The sequence below is a fragment of the Fusarium keratoplasticum genome, chromosome 1, assembly GCF_025433545.1.
Source record: "Fusarium keratoplasticum isolate Fu6.1 chromosome 1, whole genome shotgun sequence".
Taxonomy (NCBI): domain Eukaryota; kingdom Fungi; phylum Ascomycota; class Sordariomycetes; order Hypocreales; family Nectriaceae; genus Fusarium; species Fusarium keratoplasticum.
This window is the reverse complement of record NC_070529.1, coordinates 682,263-700,314: the sequence shown is the minus strand read 5'-3', so window position 1 is coordinate 700,314 and position 18,052 is coordinate 682,263. Positions and strand designations below refer to the sequence as shown.

General features: G+C 52.6%; 3 protein-coding genes across 3 annotated transcripts; 2 read left to right on the top strand and 1 right to left on the bottom strand.

Annotated features, from left to right (window-relative positions):
* Window positions 1–3,097: 3,097 nt before the first annotated feature.
* Window positions 3,098–4,541, bottom strand: NCS57_00022100 (PKS-ER domain-containing protein; the record flags this gene model as incomplete). The annotated part of the gene is made up of 3 exons (XM_053050309.1): window positions 3,098–3,523; window positions 3,706–4,314; window positions 4,368–4,541. The coding sequence occupies 3 exons, from the start codon at window positions 4,539–4,541 to the stop codon at window positions 3,098–3,100; spliced, it is 1,209 nt and encodes a 402-aa protein (XP_052918824.1).
* A 3,566-nt stretch (window positions 4,542–8,107) lies between these two features.
* NCS57_00022000 (uncharacterized protein) lies at window positions 8,108–8,397 on the top strand (the record flags this gene model as incomplete). The annotated part of the gene is made up of 2 exons (XM_053050308.1): window positions 8,108–8,130; window positions 8,193–8,397. The coding sequence occupies 2 exons, from the start codon at window positions 8,108–8,110 to the stop codon at window positions 8,395–8,397; spliced, it is 228 nt and encodes a 75-aa protein (XP_052918823.1).
* Window positions 8,398–9,189: 792 nt separating this feature from the next.
* NCS57_00021900 (uncharacterized protein) lies at window positions 9,190–15,495 on the top strand (the record flags this gene model as incomplete). Its single annotated transcript, XM_053050307.1, has 1 exon — window positions 9,190–15,495. One exon carries the CDS (start codon window positions 9,190–9,192, stop codon window positions 15,493–15,495), a length of 6,306 nt encoding a protein of 2,101 aa, XP_052918822.1.
* Window positions 15,496–18,052: the final 2,557 nt, after the last annotated feature.

Genomic DNA, 18,052 nt, shown 5'->3' with positions numbered 1-18,052 from the left:
ACGAAGCATGTTCATCTTGCTCATTGGTTCAACATCTCGTGTTTCTCAGCAGTATTCCACTTCGGTACCTGCATCAAGCATGTGGTCATGTCTTCAACCAGACTCACCTTGGACACCGCCATTGGACAACCCTCTACAAACCCGCATTCACCTCGTAAAGCGTAATTAAAGCGCCGTGTCTCGCCCTCTTTTGCTCTGGCCAATCCCAGGCTCAGGCTTCTTCGGGTTCCTGCGTCGCTGGGCTGACACACGATTGACATGGCTTGCGGAGAACGCCTCAACAACGGGGACACGAAAAAAGGGGACCGCAAATGATAATGCCCAATTGAAAATGCAGAGCGTCATCATAAGAGGGGAATCTTTCTTGGTGGGTGAATACGTGTGCGCCTAAGCCAAGATAAGAGGGCTCAACGGAAGAAAGAAGGGGGAAATTAACACAGGGGTGCACATGAGAAGTCAATCGCCACGAAAAAAAACGGCAGCTGATGGGCCCGAGAAAATGGTCAAACGAGCGTGGCTTGCGCTACAGAGAAAAGGAAGCCCAGCGCCATCCGCCTTGCAATTTTGGAACAATCGCGCTGTGGCGTCTTCTAAAGGCTTGGGCGTTGTCTTGCTCCATCCACTTGGGCTGAGCCAATCCTTTCTTCTTCCCCACTGGCTGTGCAAGAGTCATCACCTCATGGGCGGGCTCCATCCTCAACGGCTCCAGCGCATGCGTCTGGGAGACGGGACTTTCTGTATGTCTTCAGGGGTAAAAGGGGTTTATCCGGTTTGGCAGAGAAGCTAGTGATTGAACTCTGTTGTTGTCTACCAGCTACCCGGGAGACAGACAATAACAACAACATCACGACTGTCAATTCAATTGTTGTGCTGTCAGCCAAGCAAAGTAAACTTTCTTAACAGACATCGGATATGATCCTCCCGCTCCTCTATAATGCCGCATTCTACAGGGCACCCTCGTTGACAACCAACGTCTTTTCCTCAGATACAACAAAGTGCAACTGTCACGTTGTACCTCTCCCCCGCCTGCTCCCAGTCCGAAACGTGTGAATGAACCTTCGACGCCTCCACAGCCTTCGGAGTTTTGCCCAGGCTGTGTTCTTTTGGCCTCCGATCCTTCGTAAACAAGTCATATCATTGGTCGTATATGGTCCTCTTCTCCATCCTGCTGCTGTTATCCCTGCCCCTGATCACTGCCTTTCTCGTTCTTTGCCGAGAGGATCGAGAAATGCTAGGGCACAGAGACTCCAATGCCCTGGCTCGCCAGGCTCGTGCCGGCTGTGCCTCGTTCCTCAAACAAGCTAACAGAGGGGGAAAAAAAAAATGACAGGGACCTGAAGGTAACATCCCGTTTGTCGTGTTGCTGTCAGGTCCCCTCAGCCTCCAAAAACGCCCATTCACCACAGCCACCAACGCACGTCGAACTGCCGTGTTACCCTCGACTGATTCGTTCTCTCCCATTCTCCTCAACTGAAATTGATTCAGCGAACCCCAAGCCACTCCCACTTGGTCTCTCCTCTCCCGCTCCGAGACAAGACATTGATTGAGAACGGATCACTGCATCCAAGACACGGCATGGCCCAACTCGCACATGGGGGACAATCCTTGCCCTGTCCCGCCATGGGGCCGGCCTCAATTGACTCACTAACCTGTAATTTATTTATTTTATCAATTATTTTATTCTTGCTGCCCACTTTTTTGTTTCTTGCTCTTCTCTGCCTTCTGCCAATGTCATCTCTTCCACCGTAGACGGTCCTGTTAGCGCATCTCGAACGTCGATAGTTCCATGCAGGCTTATCACTCCTCATCCGCGCCCGGCCATGTTTGCCGCCCGTCTCTGGGCTTTCCCTCTCCTGGAGACTCGTATGTCTTTGATTACCCAACTGGACGACAGACGCGTCCATCGTCTACCCCATTTTACTGAGGTCAACGACGTCCGAGTGTTTGCAGGCCATGATATCATCTAGTTGTAAACTATTGGGCTTCTACTGCCAATGCTTTGCCAGCACCGACCATACATGCCTGGCATCCTCTCGGCCCAAAGAAGCGCCGCTCTTTGCATCGTGCTCCTCTTTCCCCTTGCAAGATGCATGTACTCAATAGCCCACAACCCAGGGCTTAGAGGTCCTTGCCGCAATGGCAGACGGCCGCTCCCAGCCAACATCAGCCCATGATTGTCATCGCCGACCATCAAAGGCAAAGCAAGATCTGTGCCTGGACGCTTTCGCCCGGGTCCTTGCCACAACTGGAGCCGGACCTGGAGCTTTCTCGCCGGCGCGTCTTCTCCCCTGTCACTTCTCTGTTGATCCCCCTGGCCCATCGCCAGCTTCACCCCTGTTGCCTGCCTGCCCGCTGACTTGCTCGCCGATGGTCCCCGTCCGCTTAATCATCTCTCCCCTCATGGTCAGGTCCTCTGCCGGGTTGTGGGACAGCTGGCAAATCTCTGTTTCCTCCTCTCCCCCATGTTGGTCCAGGCCCGGCCTGGGCCGAGCTGAAGACAAGGATTGGCTCCCCTACGAGCTGAGCTATTGATCTTGGTTTTGATAGTTCTCAAGGCTACTGTTTTGGGCGCGCTTGCCTCTAGCTACAATCGCCTCTTCCTTTCCCAGCCATTTCCTTGAGTTATGCACACCCTCAATGCTGGCGACAGCACTACTTTTGGAAAGCGGAAATGATGCCACGAGATTAGAATTTTCGTAAAAGGAGTTGATGGTGGGAGAGTGACAGCTTGTCTTTGTCATAGACTTTTGATGTGGGTGGTGATGTCAACAATAAAGAAGCTCTCTAGTCCATGAGAACCCGAGAGCTGCTATCCCACCTGTTGGTGGCACTACTGTTCAACAATGCCAGATCGTGTCCTCTAAAAGCGTGTGTATCTTTCCTTTATCTATTGACTATCATCGCCGATCTAGGAGTCCTCCAATTGCGCCCAGGAAATCCTCTGGTGGTCTATGCTATTGTTACACGCAAGTGTGTTGGCCCTGGGCTGAGCAACACTGTCGTTGGTTTCTGGACACCACCCAGGAAACGAGCCAAGAATGAAACAAAAAGAGTAAAACGCCGCCCAACGCCTAGCTATTCCGTCTTTCAAGCAAGTTTATTCCTCATCCTTGACCTTGTCGTCATCCTTCTCCTCGGACTTCTCTTCAGGCTTCTCTTCTGGTTCTTCGGTCTTCTCCTCTGTCTCGGCCTCCTTCTCGGGCTCCTGGACCTCAGTCTCCTTGGCGTCGTCAAAATGGTTGACGAGCACGTAGCGGAATCGGGGCTTGCCAGCTTCCATGTCGACAATGGCCTGGTTGGCGTCAGACATAGGACGCTTCTCAACCCACGGGATGATGTGTTTGTCGGCAGCAAGCTGGAAGAGCTCCTCAATCTCCTTGGGGCTGCCGATCAGAGATCCGGCCAGCCTGCGTCGTGCGGGTACGAGCGCCCACGCACTCACGGGGATGGGCTCTTCCGGAATGCCCACCTGCACAAGTGTGCCGTCGAGGCCGAGCATGTCAAAGTACTCTTGCAGGGGCATCTGCGAGAAGATCATGTTAGCCATGCGGTTCAGGATGCACAGAAGAGATTGGGTCGCGAGAATGGGTTGCGGCAAGCTCGGCATGTGCAGTGTAAGCAATGCTGTTGGTGATTGCTATGCTGCACGCCTTGACGCAGGTCCTCATGCATGATGAATCACAGGAACTGGAAATGACAACGTACCTTTGGTGATGAGACAGTGCAGATGATGAGGTCGAGGGTTCCAGCGTGCTTCTGAGACCAGTTCTCGTCCTCGGCAGTTGCGATATACTCATCGGCTCCCAGTGCCAGAGCCTCTTCCCTCTTGTCTGATCGTCGAGAGATACCGATGACCTTGTCCGCGCCCATGGCCTTGGCGATGAGAACCGCAAAGTGACCGAGACCACCGACACCGACAACACCGACCCTCTTTCCGGGACCGGCGCCGAAGACCTTGAGCGGGGAGTAGACGGTGACACCCCCACAAAGCATCGGCGCCGCATGCTCCGGGAGCAGGCCGTCAGGGATCTTAATGACAAAGTGCGAGGGACTTCGGTGGTAGAGGGCATATCCTCCGTAGGCCTTGCCTCCATTCCGGTATGAAGTGTTGTATGTCAGGTGCATATCATGGCAGTAGTTCTCGAGGTGAGTCTCGCAAGCCTGGCAAGGTCCGTCGCGGGACCGGCACGAGTCCGTCTGAGCGCCGACACCGACCAGGTCGCCGACCTTGATGTTTCCCTCTGCCTCGGATCCGACTCGAACTGCAACACCGACGATTTCGTGGCCGACGACACAGGGGAAGTCGGTTGGGCCCTGTCGATGGTTAGTATGTGAGTTGTATCAGGAAGTTCCTGAGAGAAACGTACCCAGCCAGCTCGGAGGGTGTGGATGTCTGAGCCGCAGATGCCCGAGTGGGTGATTCTGATATCGACATCTGACTCTTCCCAAGGCTTGGGCTCGTACTCCTTCCAGACCATGTGGCCTTCAGCTGCTCTTGGGTCTTCACCCATCCAGCCTTCAAACTTGTAATCGGTCGCCATGCTGATGCTTCTCAGGGGGTATCGGTGTATGGAAGTTGTGTGTAATGTATTTGGTGTGAGTGTATCCAGTCTTGGTTGTTGATGTCGGATTGCCTGGTTCTTCCGTCTCTCATCTTGGGTATCATCTCTCCTTTATATATCTCCTTTCCCAACACCCTCCGAATCCTCCGTCTCTATTTCCAGCCCATTTGGCAGACCACTGACTCCTGGAAACTGCATCGACTCCCCTTGCCCGTATCGCAACGCAACCGCCCAACCGGCAGCGGACCGGCCTCCCGATCATGATACTGTCAAAACATGGCAACTCCACTCGTCGATATGGCCCCTTCACCTTTGCTCACCTCACACCACACCATGTGGGACCAGAGACCCGGCAGAGCCTCCGTTTGCTGGCTCCCACCCCGGCGGCCGGGATGATCCACCACGGTAAGGAGCTTCTAGGTGAGGGTAACGTCACCCGCTGATAGGACGTCTCGGTGAGCTCGTGGGGGTTCGATGGGTTATCGGCCGGTTGTCATTCGGTCGACATTGATTGTGGACCAGGGGTCAGATAGGGTTTCCAGTCTTTCTAGAAGGTGGCTTGCGGCCGTTGGAATGCTGAGGCTCAAGTGCCGGTGCCATGTCGCAGAAGGTTTTGAGGCTTCTATCGTTTCCGCTTAAGGCTCTGCCATGACTCGTAGACGTCTTGGAGGACGACTCTCGACAGCATTGATTCTCCATCGTCAACATCATACTACGATAATCGAGACCGAGATAATAATCCATGAGTTGCATGCCCTGCCAGTTCATGGGCAGTTTTGGGAAACCCATGTCTCGGTAACTGTCCGATAGTTTTGTCCCATACGGAGAGGCCCCCGTTCCAAACGTTCCTGCGGTGATCCGCTTCTCTCGGCTTGAGGTGAGACGGTGCCGAAGCCATTCGTAGACCGGGTCTCTGGGCCGTGGAGTCGAGAACGGGCCGCGGTGAGGCATCAAGAACCCAGGCATGGGGGGCTTTGAGCGACACCGCCCTGGATCTCACCTTTGGAGTGAGTCGATTGGCAGGTATATGAGTCGGTGAATCCCGTGATTCTCGGGCAAGTAATCTTCTTTCACCGACGACCTTCTCGGCGCTTCCGCATCAGAAAAAAAGGATGATCTGCCGCCAGCCCTATCTAGGGTGAGAAGGGGAGGCGAACGTCAGTAAGACCTCTCCCTTGTTCGACAACGTGGTTTGAGGTTCCAGAATAGGAGGAACTGCGCGTTTACCGGGACCGGATTCGTCGGGCCTCACAGGCCACCGCCCCTTGACGATGGAGCATGAAGATGGCCCACGAAGATAAGCATTGTCGCGTGATTCTGAATTTTGCGTTCTTTGGTGTAGGGTAAGCGCTTAAGATGGAGGAGGTTGCATTTTCTGGAGGCAATTGGATCGGTCACATTGTTATAGACTAGAAGCAAGATCTAGCGTCTACTAGACTCACGGTGAAACATCTTTCCTTGGTCAATTGAGGCATCTATCTATTTGTTGTTGCGTTCTCATCCATTGCGATAACATCATCCACCCCACACATTGGGCACTGCTCAATTAAGTACCATAGACGATAGTAGTATTGAAATTGTAACAAGAACAGGCCAACTCGGGCCGGCAGCAAATCACATACTCCCATCCAGGCCCGTGAAGAGAGGTCCGTGTGAGGCATGGGCATCTAGGTGAAGCCGGGAACCGAGAAGCAGGGACCACGGCCTCAAGGATCACTCACCGATCAGACAGAAAAGAGGTCGACGACGTAGCCTTCCGATTCTTTTTCGTCGTATAGAAGAGGAAGCTGGGAGATCGGATCAAGTCGGAATACAGCCCGGTGTAGAGCGGCGTTGATGTCGTTGGAGTTGGTGAAGTTGAGGCCATGGGCAAGCATCGTGACATCACGTGATACGCATGAAGGGAGAGAGACTGTGGCATGTTTGGATTGTGTTGGTTCTTTCGATGGGCAGACAGTCATGGAACCGAAAACTTCCCTGTCAGAGCCCAACTTGTCCCTGAAATTTTCAGCCTCCCTCACAGCAGACTTTTCACAGCAAAACGTGCAGACTGTCCTCTTCTGTGATGGTTGCACACTACAAGTTGGCTGCCTCACGAGCTGAACTGTCAGGCTGACAACCTGCCCTCCTCCCTCGTGTTTAGTTAGGTATTGCACATACTTGGTTGGTCTGAGATCTCAGCCGAAACATTAGAAAAAAACTTTGCTGTTTATTTCTACTTTTTCTCGCCTCATTTTTGAGGGAGGGAGATTGATCGTCCCTCATGTGTGTGACGTGCCTCCATGGTGGCCGTCATGAAGTTGTGGCTGTTATCACGGCTGTGGAGATGGCCTGAGACAAGACCATCTTACACGGCCACACTTTTCATTTCACTCTTTCAACTCTCCTTCCCTGATTCTTGAGGCCGTCGCCTGAAGCATCTACCACTAGACATGCAAGTATCGTCTTGATTCAAGGAACCAGATTGGTTGTACGAGCCACAATTGATTGTTCCCTTGCTTCCTGTCGTGATCGCCAACCCTTGGCATCGTGGCGCAGAAGGGTACCCGGCAAACCTAAGGCATGCCGGGGGGACTTTGGAACCGGGTAGCAAAGAAAGGCCAAGCCAAAGTCCAAAAAATCCTCGGCCGAGTATCCGTAGAACAAACAAGCATCGCCTGGTTCGAGTTCGCTCGTTAAATTAGTCTGATCGATCAAGGCCAGGGCGGTCCGCAGCCACCATCACCTTTGAATCTCTAAAAAGGCGCAGATTGGATCCAAATGGCGACAACGGCCAACGGCCAACGGTAGGCCTGTCATCGTCTCCACGATCGTGTGCAAGCAATTGCACTTTTCACGATGAGTCAGGTCTTGGTCGTCTTGGCTTTCGATGAGAGTGGCTTGTTCCTGCAGGGGATCATCCCTTTGCGCTTCCTCAATTGCGCTTGATACTTGATTCGCATCCGCGATCTTGAGGTTTCTCTAGTTTTCAAGCTATCCCGCGGCCGCAGCTCTAGCTTCGCCTCCGCCAAATGTCCACGACGGTGGATCAGCGAACATCACCGTCTTGGTCCATCACAGGTTTCAGACCACAGATGGGGGCGCCCCCAAAGATCCCAATCCCGCAGTTGGCAGCGGCCTCAATTCAACGGTGGCTGTCTTCCCACTCTCCGATGTGCTATCCAAAGTCCCATTGGCCTGGGGCCTTCGTTGCCTACCTCAACTGTGTGCGATGCTGGGGGCCATGAGTTGTTTCGCGCAGCGCGCATTGTCTGGAGCTTGATGTGCACCGTTGTGTGTTTTTCCAGTTTCCAGTTTGCTGTAGTCTCGTCTGCGAATCTGTCATGCTGAAAAGATGTTTTAGAAGCTATTTAAATGCTTGATCTCCCATACTTGAAGCCATATTGATTTTCGCTATCATCATTTACATCTGCCTCTACACTCAAGATACCCATCACAGCCAACCATCGCCAACCCAAGCAACACCGGTTCAAGCAAAAACGAACCAACACCAACAACTCGCAAACCAACTGTCCAATAATCACAAGCCCACAACAAGAACAGAAATGTCTTCTCCTGCCAGCGCCCAGTAAGAAGCCTTTCCATCACTTCTCACGATGAGTTGGCCGCTAACCATGACCACTCTCACAGGTTCAGCAGCTCCAGTGGCTCGGGTTCCGTTTACACGGGCGGCCAGGCCACATCCACTAACAGCACCATGCTCAGCCAGTGGGCCGCCACACCAGACCGAGCTGAGCGCTTCTGGGCCACAGGAGAGAGGACGAGGAGGAGTGCGATGGAGAAGGCTGACACGATTGTGGCTTTCGACAGAGCCTTTACCGGAACAAGATCCTAGAGAGAGGATCTGATTGTGGCTGCGAATTATCTACTCATGGAAGCACGGCGTTTTGGTGTTGCGATTGGTTGGGGCCTCATTTGAGGCATTGTACAACAGATGGATAACTATGGGTTGGGCATCATTTACCTCGGCATTTCCCCCTCGATTACTTTAGTACACGGATACGGATATCTGAACTGCAAATGAATTCTACAAAGTCATCAGACGAGCTGCAGCGCTACCAAGTGCCATTGTGATCTTCATGTACTCCGCAAGCTGGGTATTGGTTGGTTCAGCTGTGGCTGGCCCGGTGAGACGTGAAACGTGAGCAAACAGCTCAGCTCCTCGACCTGACCGCAACCTGTACTTTTCCATCTTACATTACTCGTTACTTGACGTTATCCATCGAAATTTGTCCTCATCACATCGTTTTCAAGAGAATCTATCATCAACCCTTGGCCTGGCAGGCATGATCAGCTGATTGCCGTTCTTGACAGCCTCCATCGCGGACCCTGCGCCGCACGGACCCTGGCTGTTGCCTGCCAATCTTGGCAGCTGGAGCTGAACAGAACATCCAGTATTCGTTTCCGACCGTTCATTTCTGCCTCGACCTCTTCATCATTTTTTTTTTTTTTTTTTTTTTTTTTTTTTTTTTTTTTTTTTTTTTTTTTTTTTTTTTTTTTTTTTTTTTTTTTTTTTAGAAAGAAGCATTCGTTGTGCTGTCTTTACCTTGAACGACAGTGTCTGGCAGACTAGACTTGTCTTGTCCGCTAGCTTTCATCCCATCAACGAACTTCCTACACATCCGGCATGGCTTCTTACGACGCTCCATCGTCGAGCGACGACAACGACGTCGTGGTTGTTGGCCGTGATGATGTCAGTAACTATAATCCCGACAACATCCTTCCCGAATCTGAAGACACCATTGCCAAGATCAGACAGTGGCTGCGGCCTACCGAGTATAATCTCGATGGCAGCGAGTATCGCAAGCATCTCGCCTCGCACCTCGCAAACACTGGGGAGTGGTTGCCGCGTCTAGACAGATATAAAACCTGGCACGACAGTCCAGATCATGGCCTCTTGTGGATTAGGGGCGTTCCAGGTTCTGGAAAGTCTGTCATTGCTGCCACGTTGGCACACAGACTTTCCCAGGAAGATGTCCCGGTGCTCTACTTCTTCTTTCGTCAGATCATTGATGCCAATCACCGGCCTATCAATCTGCTCAGAGACTGGCTCGACCAAATTCTCCTCTACAGCCCTCCCTTGCAAGCAACCCTCAAGGAATACATCGACACCGATCGATCTCTGGACAGTGTGTCTATGGATGAGCTATGGCGCCATCTTCGTATGGCCCTGGCTTCGATACCACTGACTTATTGTGTTGTCGACGCACTGGACGAGATGGACCAGTACAACGACGCCTTCGTTCGCTCTCTGGCCGATCTTGGCCATTGGCGCCCATCCAGTGTCAAGGTACTCATGACGAGTCGACCGGTTGTGAGTGTTGAGACCCCCATGAGGGGCATCGGCTGCATTGATATTCGGATGGAGGAGGATCTCATTGATATCGATATCGCGACCTATGTCAGGCATTGCCTGGATGGCACTTCCATCTCGGAGGATGACCGACAACGAATCAAGCAGGCTGTTCCAGGCCGAGCAAATGGACTGTTTCTCTACGCAAAGCTGGCCATGAAGGCATTCCTGGAACCAAACGTCAATGTCGCTACCGCTCTGGAGATGCTACCACTCGACATGGAGGCCATGTACGTTAATCTTCTCCAAGAACACGGCAGGAGGTCTGGCATCTCCGAAACAACCCAGGTGCTCATTTTGCGATGGGTGACGCACGCAACCCGCCCCCTTAGACTCCTGGAGCTTGCCGATATGCTCAAGTATGTGCTGGGCGGACAATCGACTAGCCTCAAAGATAACAAGGATCTTGTTCGGGCTGCCTGTGGGCCCTTGTTGGAGATTCTCCCTGATGAGACCGTCAGCGTCGTTCATCACTCCCTGACCGAGTTTCTCACGGGGACCAAGAGACCAGTGCACTCTGCCTATCCTGTTTTGGACCCGATCTCATCCCACAGCCAACTTGCCGAGGTCTGCCTCAAGTACCTCCAATCTGGATGCTTGCAATGCACAAGTCCAGATTCGAAACGCTTCAATCAAAACCTCATGAACTTGAACTTCCCCTTCGCAGAATATGCCGTCGATAATTGGCACGTTCATGTCGCCAGATCCGAATGGAATGGTCTTCCCGGAAACCCAATATCCCAGCAGCTGAAGTCTTTCTTATCTGATGACTCTACAAAGAACAGGTGGTTGAGGATGTGTCTAGAAGAATCTCAGGGGGCAGTCGATGACGAGTACCTCGGCTCATTCTCAGATCTCCATGTGGCTGCGATATGTGGCCTTGACTCCTATATCACGACTCTGATCGACCAGAACAATCAGGCAAAAATTGACCAGGAAGACCTGGAGGAGCGAACGCCGTTGTGGTGGGCTGCTGACCGAGGACATGCCGGAGCCGTTCGAGTATTGTTACAAGCTGGGGCAGCACCTAATCAACCCGACCTAGGGGGCCAGAGGCCACTTCACAAAGCTGCCATGTTTGACCGTTTTGAAGTGGTCCAATTGCTTCTCGAGGAAGGAGTTGATCCATTGACACAAAAGGCCCGGGACCACACATCTTCTGGAACAGAGCCACATCCTCGCCTTCTGACACCCGTGGAAATTGCCTGTTCTCATGGCCATCTGCGGAGCGTGGAAGTATTTCTCCCTTTCATCGATGCAGACACAAAGCAACTTGCTCTGTCCTGGGCAGCAGGAGGTGCCCAATCTCATATCCTCAAGCGACTTCTCCAGGAGCCTGGTATTGACCCCAATGCCAGGCATTTGGACGAAACGCCCCTGTCAGCTGCAGCCGCAATGGGAAATGTAGATGCGATGGAGGTTCTTATTGATGCTGGTGCTGATGCTTCGATCACATCCAAGGTTCGCGCTTGGGATGAGCCTATGATCAGTCACGTGGGGTTGTGGCGGACGCCGCTGGCCAGCTTCTGCCGCAGACAAGATCATGTTCCAGCTCTGCGGTTTTATCAACGCCATGGTCACTATCGGCCTGGAAAAAATGCTCCCAAGACCAACAGAACGGATGACTTTCGGCGAGGTCTGTCACTCTTGGTCAGAGCTGGAGCCGACGTGAACGAGAGAGACTCATTTGGACGTGCTGGCATTCACGTTACCAAGGATCCTGAGGTAGTCAGGATCCTACTCGACGCTGGTGCCGATCCAAATGCCGAAACTCGACTGGGTGAAACCGTCCTTCATTCTTTACCGAGAGGAGCCGACGAGAATTATCTAAAACTTCTAGTTGAGGATGGAGGTGCTGACATCAACAAAAGAGAAGCTCGAAGGGGGCAGACACCCCTGATGTCTGCTATTGTACGAGACTTGGATATTGCCGTCCGCATTCTCGATTACAGCCCAGACCTCAATGCTGTCGATAATGCAGGAAACGGGCCTCTTCACTATGCTGTATCCCAGTATGGAAAACCGTTATTTGATGAGCCCTTTGTTGAAAACGAGGAGTCAAAAAAGAGCAGCAGGCTACACATCTTGTTGTCGGCGCTGCTGGAGGCTGGTGCCGACCCAAGCTTGGCCAACGAAGAAGGACATACACCCTTGCATCTGTTTGACGTGAGGTCCCTGTTACACTATCCAGAGTTGATCAAACTCCTAGTCAAGTTTGGCGCGAGCACCGAGGATCGAGACTCCATGGGCTACACTCCCCTGTTTCGCCAGATAGGCAAAGCACAAGACCTCCTGGAACAACACCAACTCATCAAGGTCTTCAGGAAAGCCTCTGCGCGCCTCCACGTCCGCGATAACAGGGGCCGTACCCTCCTCCATGAGGTTATTCGATACGGTGACAAGCTCAACCGTGGGCAATGCAGCCTCACCTCGGCGTTTCAAGAACTTATTGATGCGGGAGTATCACCCTTTATAGTGGATTTCCAAGGCAACACGCTGTGCCATGAACTGGTCAAGGGCCCGAACCCCAGCAACGCCTCGGATCTTCTCGCTGCATTCTGGCCACTTTTTGAAAAGCTTGGGCTGGACACTGACCAACCCGACTTTGAGGGGAGAACTCCCTTGCATCTTGCATGCATGCTGAACTTCCCTGGTGACCCTGGAGACCGGGGCCAACATGTGGCCCGGTGTGTTGAATGGTTCCTGGACCACTCATCCAACCCCAATGCCGAAGACAAGCAAGGGGTGCGGCCCATCCACCTCGCTGCCTCTACGCCAAGCTATGCTGTTAATCAGTTGATAAGGGCTGGGGCGGACCCCTTTGCCTCGACTAACCAAGGTCTCAATGCTTTGTCAATTGCCTCACGCTGTAGATTGAGTAATACGCTCGGTTTGGTGCTGGAGCGCATGAAGGATTTGGATCCTCAAGCCATGCTGAAGGCGGTAAACGCAAAGGACATAAGCCAACTCACGCCTCTTCACTACGCGAGTCGCTCTGGACGAATTGAATCGGTCTCGTTGCTGCTCGAGGCAGGGGCCGATGTCAACCCAACGTTCGATGCATCATTGCTGTCAGAGGATGCGGAGCCTTGGTACCCCCCAGTGCTTCAGTGTGTCTTCTTCAAGCAGGAGAACGCCCTTTGGAGACAAGACGATCCGCTGAAAGTTTCCGGAGGCTATTCGAATCCGTTATCCATGAGGAGTCGATTCGACAATGACGACCGTGACAGGCTAGCTGCTGTGGCTTTTACGATTGAAGACACCAACCGCCCACGACAGAGAGAGCCCTCCCGGCACCCTCCTTCGAAGCTGTTTGATGCGGACCTTGCTATCGTACGGTATGATGAAATCGTCAAGACCTTGCTGGCGGCGGGCGCAAAAATGTACGACAACAGCCACTGGGATCACTCGGCGTTGTACAGTGCCATGCGATTTGCGGCACGCGAATGTGACGACTACGTCGTCAACCTTCTCTGGACTTGCCATGAAGAAATTGAGGGCCCAGAACTGCCGGAGCCCATCAAAGTCTCCGTCACCATGAGTAGGGCTAGGCGTCAGATGGACACGAAACTACTTGGAGAGGCAATCTTGCCATGCTCCAAGGAGGTGACGTGGGAGACGATTGAGGAACTGCTCGGTGACCGCGAATACTCGCTGATTGTCAAACTCGGCGAGGCTGGTGCTGATTTCCTGTCGGCCAGCCCCTCTGGACAATCCATTCTACAGGAATTTGTTAAACTTGGATTTGCCCAGCTGGTCGACGGCTGCTGCTCATCAGAGGAGGCATTGCGGTTCGACGATCCCGAGTGGCGTCAAGAACAAGAGGCCGGTCCTTCGGCTGACCCATTCGAACCCTTGGCTATCACGGCGTGTCGGCGTGCCGCTCCCAACATGGATGTGCTGCAGGTCTTGGTTGAGAAGAAGGGCGTCGACATCAATGCGCCCAGCACCATTGACCGCACCGGAATGCGTGCCCTTCATGCTGTTGCTGAGGGTGGTTCCTGGTGGCAAGTTGCCCAGGCAATGCCATACCTGGTGTCCAAGGGGGCCGACCTGGAAGCCCGCGACTACAAAGGCAACACACCGCTCCACTGTGCCCTCACAAAGCACAATCCATTCCATTTAGCTGCGGCAAAGACTCTGATTGAACTCGGCGCCGATGTCAACGCGGTCGATTCGGCGGGCGAAGGGTGTCTTGAGAAAGCAGCCCATAGCCAAGAGCTTGTTCGTCTCTTGGTCAACCATGGTGTGGAAGTCAGCCCGGCCGCCATATCCTCTGCAGCTAGGAACAAGGATCTGGGTGTTATGAAGGCACTTCTATCTTCCAAAAAGACGCCCGCCCTCGTCAAGTGCTGGAACTTGGGCTTGAACGATGTAAGAGGATTGGATCCTAGCTCGCCCTCGGCTCGGACAGCTCGCCAAGGACATCCCTTGTATGTCGCGGGTACGATACCGCCATTCAGAAGGACTTCTGAAGACGACGACGTCGGTGAAATTCGTGCTAGGAAGATGATGGAAGCGCTCCTGGAGGCAGGCGTGAGCCCTTACGACACACTCCTGATCCAGAGTGGTTTCAGAGACGGGTCCAGCAGGCCCTCGTTACCGATGACTGTGGCGAATAGGAGATGGAGAACGGAGGATAAAGAGCCTGAGAAGATACCATTCCTCGAGGACAGCGAAGATGGGTTTGCGCCGGCTCTCTTGGCCGATAGACTGGTTTTCCACCAGCTACTGGCAGATCATGGCATCTACGAGCCTATTCTCAAGCTGCCAGGACTTGACCTGGAGCGTCGAAACGCATCTGGCCAAACCCCCTTGTTGGCGGCTTGTCGGGGAGGGGCAGCTGCGTCACCCCTCTATTACAAGCCAGTTCTGAAGGATCTGTTGGATAGAGGAGCGGACCCAACTGTCCTAGATGACTACGGCCGGAACTGCCTGCATCATTGTCTTAACCGCCACTCAGCCATAGTGGTAATGAAGCAGCTGCAAGAGCTCGGCGACGCTGTCCCGGCGCTCGTCAACCAACCCGACACTTACGGTTACCACCCAATGCATTATCGCTTGGCGGCGCTCACGCATGGAGTCCTCGGACCGCAAACTGACGAATGGCTGGACTACCTCATCGCGCAGGGGATGGACGTAACAGCTACAGATGGTGATGGGAACGGCCCTCTTCATTTTCTCGCTTCTGGTTTGTTGTCTTCTGCAAGCTATCTAGACGCTTGTCGGCGTCTCTTCAAAAGATTTGTGGAGTTCGGACTGGATGTGAATGCTCGCAACAAGGCAGGAGAAACACCAGTGTTTTTCCTCCATTCTACAGAGCTTATCTTCGGGCAAGAGCGTGGGATGTTAGAGATGCTGGACGAGATGGGAGTTGACTGGCTGGTGAGGGATGACAAGGGGAGAACAGTGCTGCACGGGGTAGCGGCAGAATGTGATGGCGTCTTCAAGGGCATTATGGATAGGGGTGTTGATCCGCTACTGGAGGATGCTGATGGGCGGACCAGTCTGGATCTGGCAGCGGCGTACGGTAACGTTGGAGTGATGCGCCTGTTTGACAAGAAGAACGAAGGGGATTGAAATGTAGCCGTGGAAGAGAGGGGCTAATCTCTTGCTTGTTTGGCGGATGTAGCCCTGGTGATAGGTATGCGAGTACTGGATGGTCTTGGAGATAAATGGACAGGGTATAACTCACATGAACAATCCCGCGATTCAACGAGTTCTAGGCTTGAGAGAAAAGGACCCAATTGAGTTGGTTGGTGTTGACATGAGTATAAACTACCAATTTACCGATACGCTCATGCGATCCAACTTGACTCGGTACACATATCTGCTCGAAGAGACGCGCTTGCGAATCCTGATAGTTAGTGGCCGGTACGATCCAGACACGTGAGTGGAACGCGATCCAACATCCTGTCAGGTTTATATGCTGACGGTACCCATTACCACAGACCTCTTATAGGGACGGAGAGAGCTGCAAATGCCTTTAAATGGTTTGGACAAGCTGCCTTTCGAGCAGCTCCACACAAAGACTGGTTCTATCGCCTCAAGGGAGACAATTCTTTAACAAAGGGAGGATATCTGAAAGGCTACGACAAGCTTTGGTTCGCCGAGATTGATGAATCGGGGCATACCGTGAATGCGGACGCTCCCGAGGCTGCCTTCTATCTCGTAGATGAGTGGATAAAGGGTGGACTCTCTGTGATTTCTGCTTAATATTCAGAGATTGTGATGAAGTAGGTTCTACGGTTGGGTGACGAAGGTGGCAACCAGAACTTGAAGGGCCACTCACTAGGCTAGATCATTATAATCGACTTGCTGCGTCAAAATTGGGCTGTGATGTCATTGATATGAAGGGAAGTAAGCGTGTGATTTATCACTACGAAATCAACTGGGTGGAGTAGAAAGTGGGAAAGATTGTATGCTGTGATAGATTGACTTGATGCCGTCCGTAACATCATCCAGCCTCTACTCAGCGCCGAGTCTTACCAGATCCGGTCATCGGATCCCCCAGGTATGTCTAGGATCTTGCCCCAGGAGTGGAGGCTCCGGTGTCAGCGGCAATAGACCTACTACTGTAACACTGCCGGATATAACTTGGAGTATTTCAGAGGAAGGAATCACAAGTTTGGCAGCAACAAACAGAACATTAGAGTCGACATGGTTCGACTTCCCCTCCTCGGTCTCACTGCGCAGACAGTCTTGCAGGCGTCGCAAAAGTCGTTTCAGCCATCAAGCCAGAGCAACTCGGTCCTCCGACATGAACTAGATGCCTCGTTTTGTCCTGCTGGTGTTCGGAACCATGCCGGCTCGATCGAGATTTCAGATAACAAGGAGCTCTTTTATTGTATGATCCAACTCTGCAATAAGAGTCGTAGCCGACTAATCTTGGATGGAAAGGGTTGTTTGAGAGTGCATCGGAACCTGCGAATGATCCGCTCATCGTTTGGCTTAGTGGGTAAGTCATGAAACAATCTCACAAGATCTGGGAATGACACTGAAGAAACTCCCAGTGGACCAGGAGCTGCCAGCACTTTCGCTGCCATCAGCGAAGTCGGCCCCTGCTGGGTTAACACTACTGACAACTCAGCCTTCCACAACCCTTATCACTGGGCTAGAAACGCCAGTTTGTTGATTCTAGAGTATGTGAGAGTTTGAAAGCTACCAGCAACATCAGATTTAACACCGCTTTCGATAGTCAACCTGCAGGGGCCGGTTTCTCCTTGGCAAGCCCGGAAGAAAGGCATCAAGTCGTAACTTTAGAACAGGCTACTGAAGACTTTGTCGAGTTTATGCACCTGTTTATTCACCGAGAATTCCCCGGTTTGTCCAAGAATGAGCTGCACATCGCTGCAGAGTCTTACGGAGGACGTTGGGCTCCTGCATTCATGCATAAACTTCTCGACCTGGCTGAAGTACAGTCTCCTCTGGGAGTTCCCAATCCGCTTGGATCTATAATTCTTGTCAATGCTGTGGTTGGCACCATGGGCGGAGATCTCTCAACATCCAACTATGAGTTTGGATGCACACCAAGCGGTGCAATGACGAAGCTCGGCTACGGCTTCAACGCGTCGATTTGCTCCCTGATTCAAGAACGGGGTCCTACTTGCGAGTACTACGGGTCTCTTTGTGAGACCACAAGTAAGGTTGCGGTGTGCAAAGACGCTTCAAACTACTGCGCACACGAGATTGCCGATAAGATACCTCTCGGAGACCGCAACATGTACAATAGTAAGTTTTGACTTTGGCCTCTTCGCTCGTCCGATTATTCTGACCATGACCTTCTCAGTTGCAAAGCCATGCGAGAACCCAGGAGAGCTATGTATTAGTGCTTGGGCATCTTCCGTCAAATTCTTCAACGACCCAGCTGTTCAGTCAGCCCTCGGCGTGAGAGGTCGTGATTGGACGCCTGTAAGCACCGACATCGCGTATGCGTTCATGGAGAGTGGTGCATTTGGTCAATCCGTCATTTTGAAGCTCAGCGCACTATTAGACTCGGGAAAAGTCAGAGTTCTGGTACTGAACGGCCATTTAGATGCCCTGACGTGAGTTGTAACCATTCCATCTGCACACACACCCCTTGACTTGTTCGAACACGCCCTAGAGTCTAACTTTCAACTACATAGCTTGACTCCCG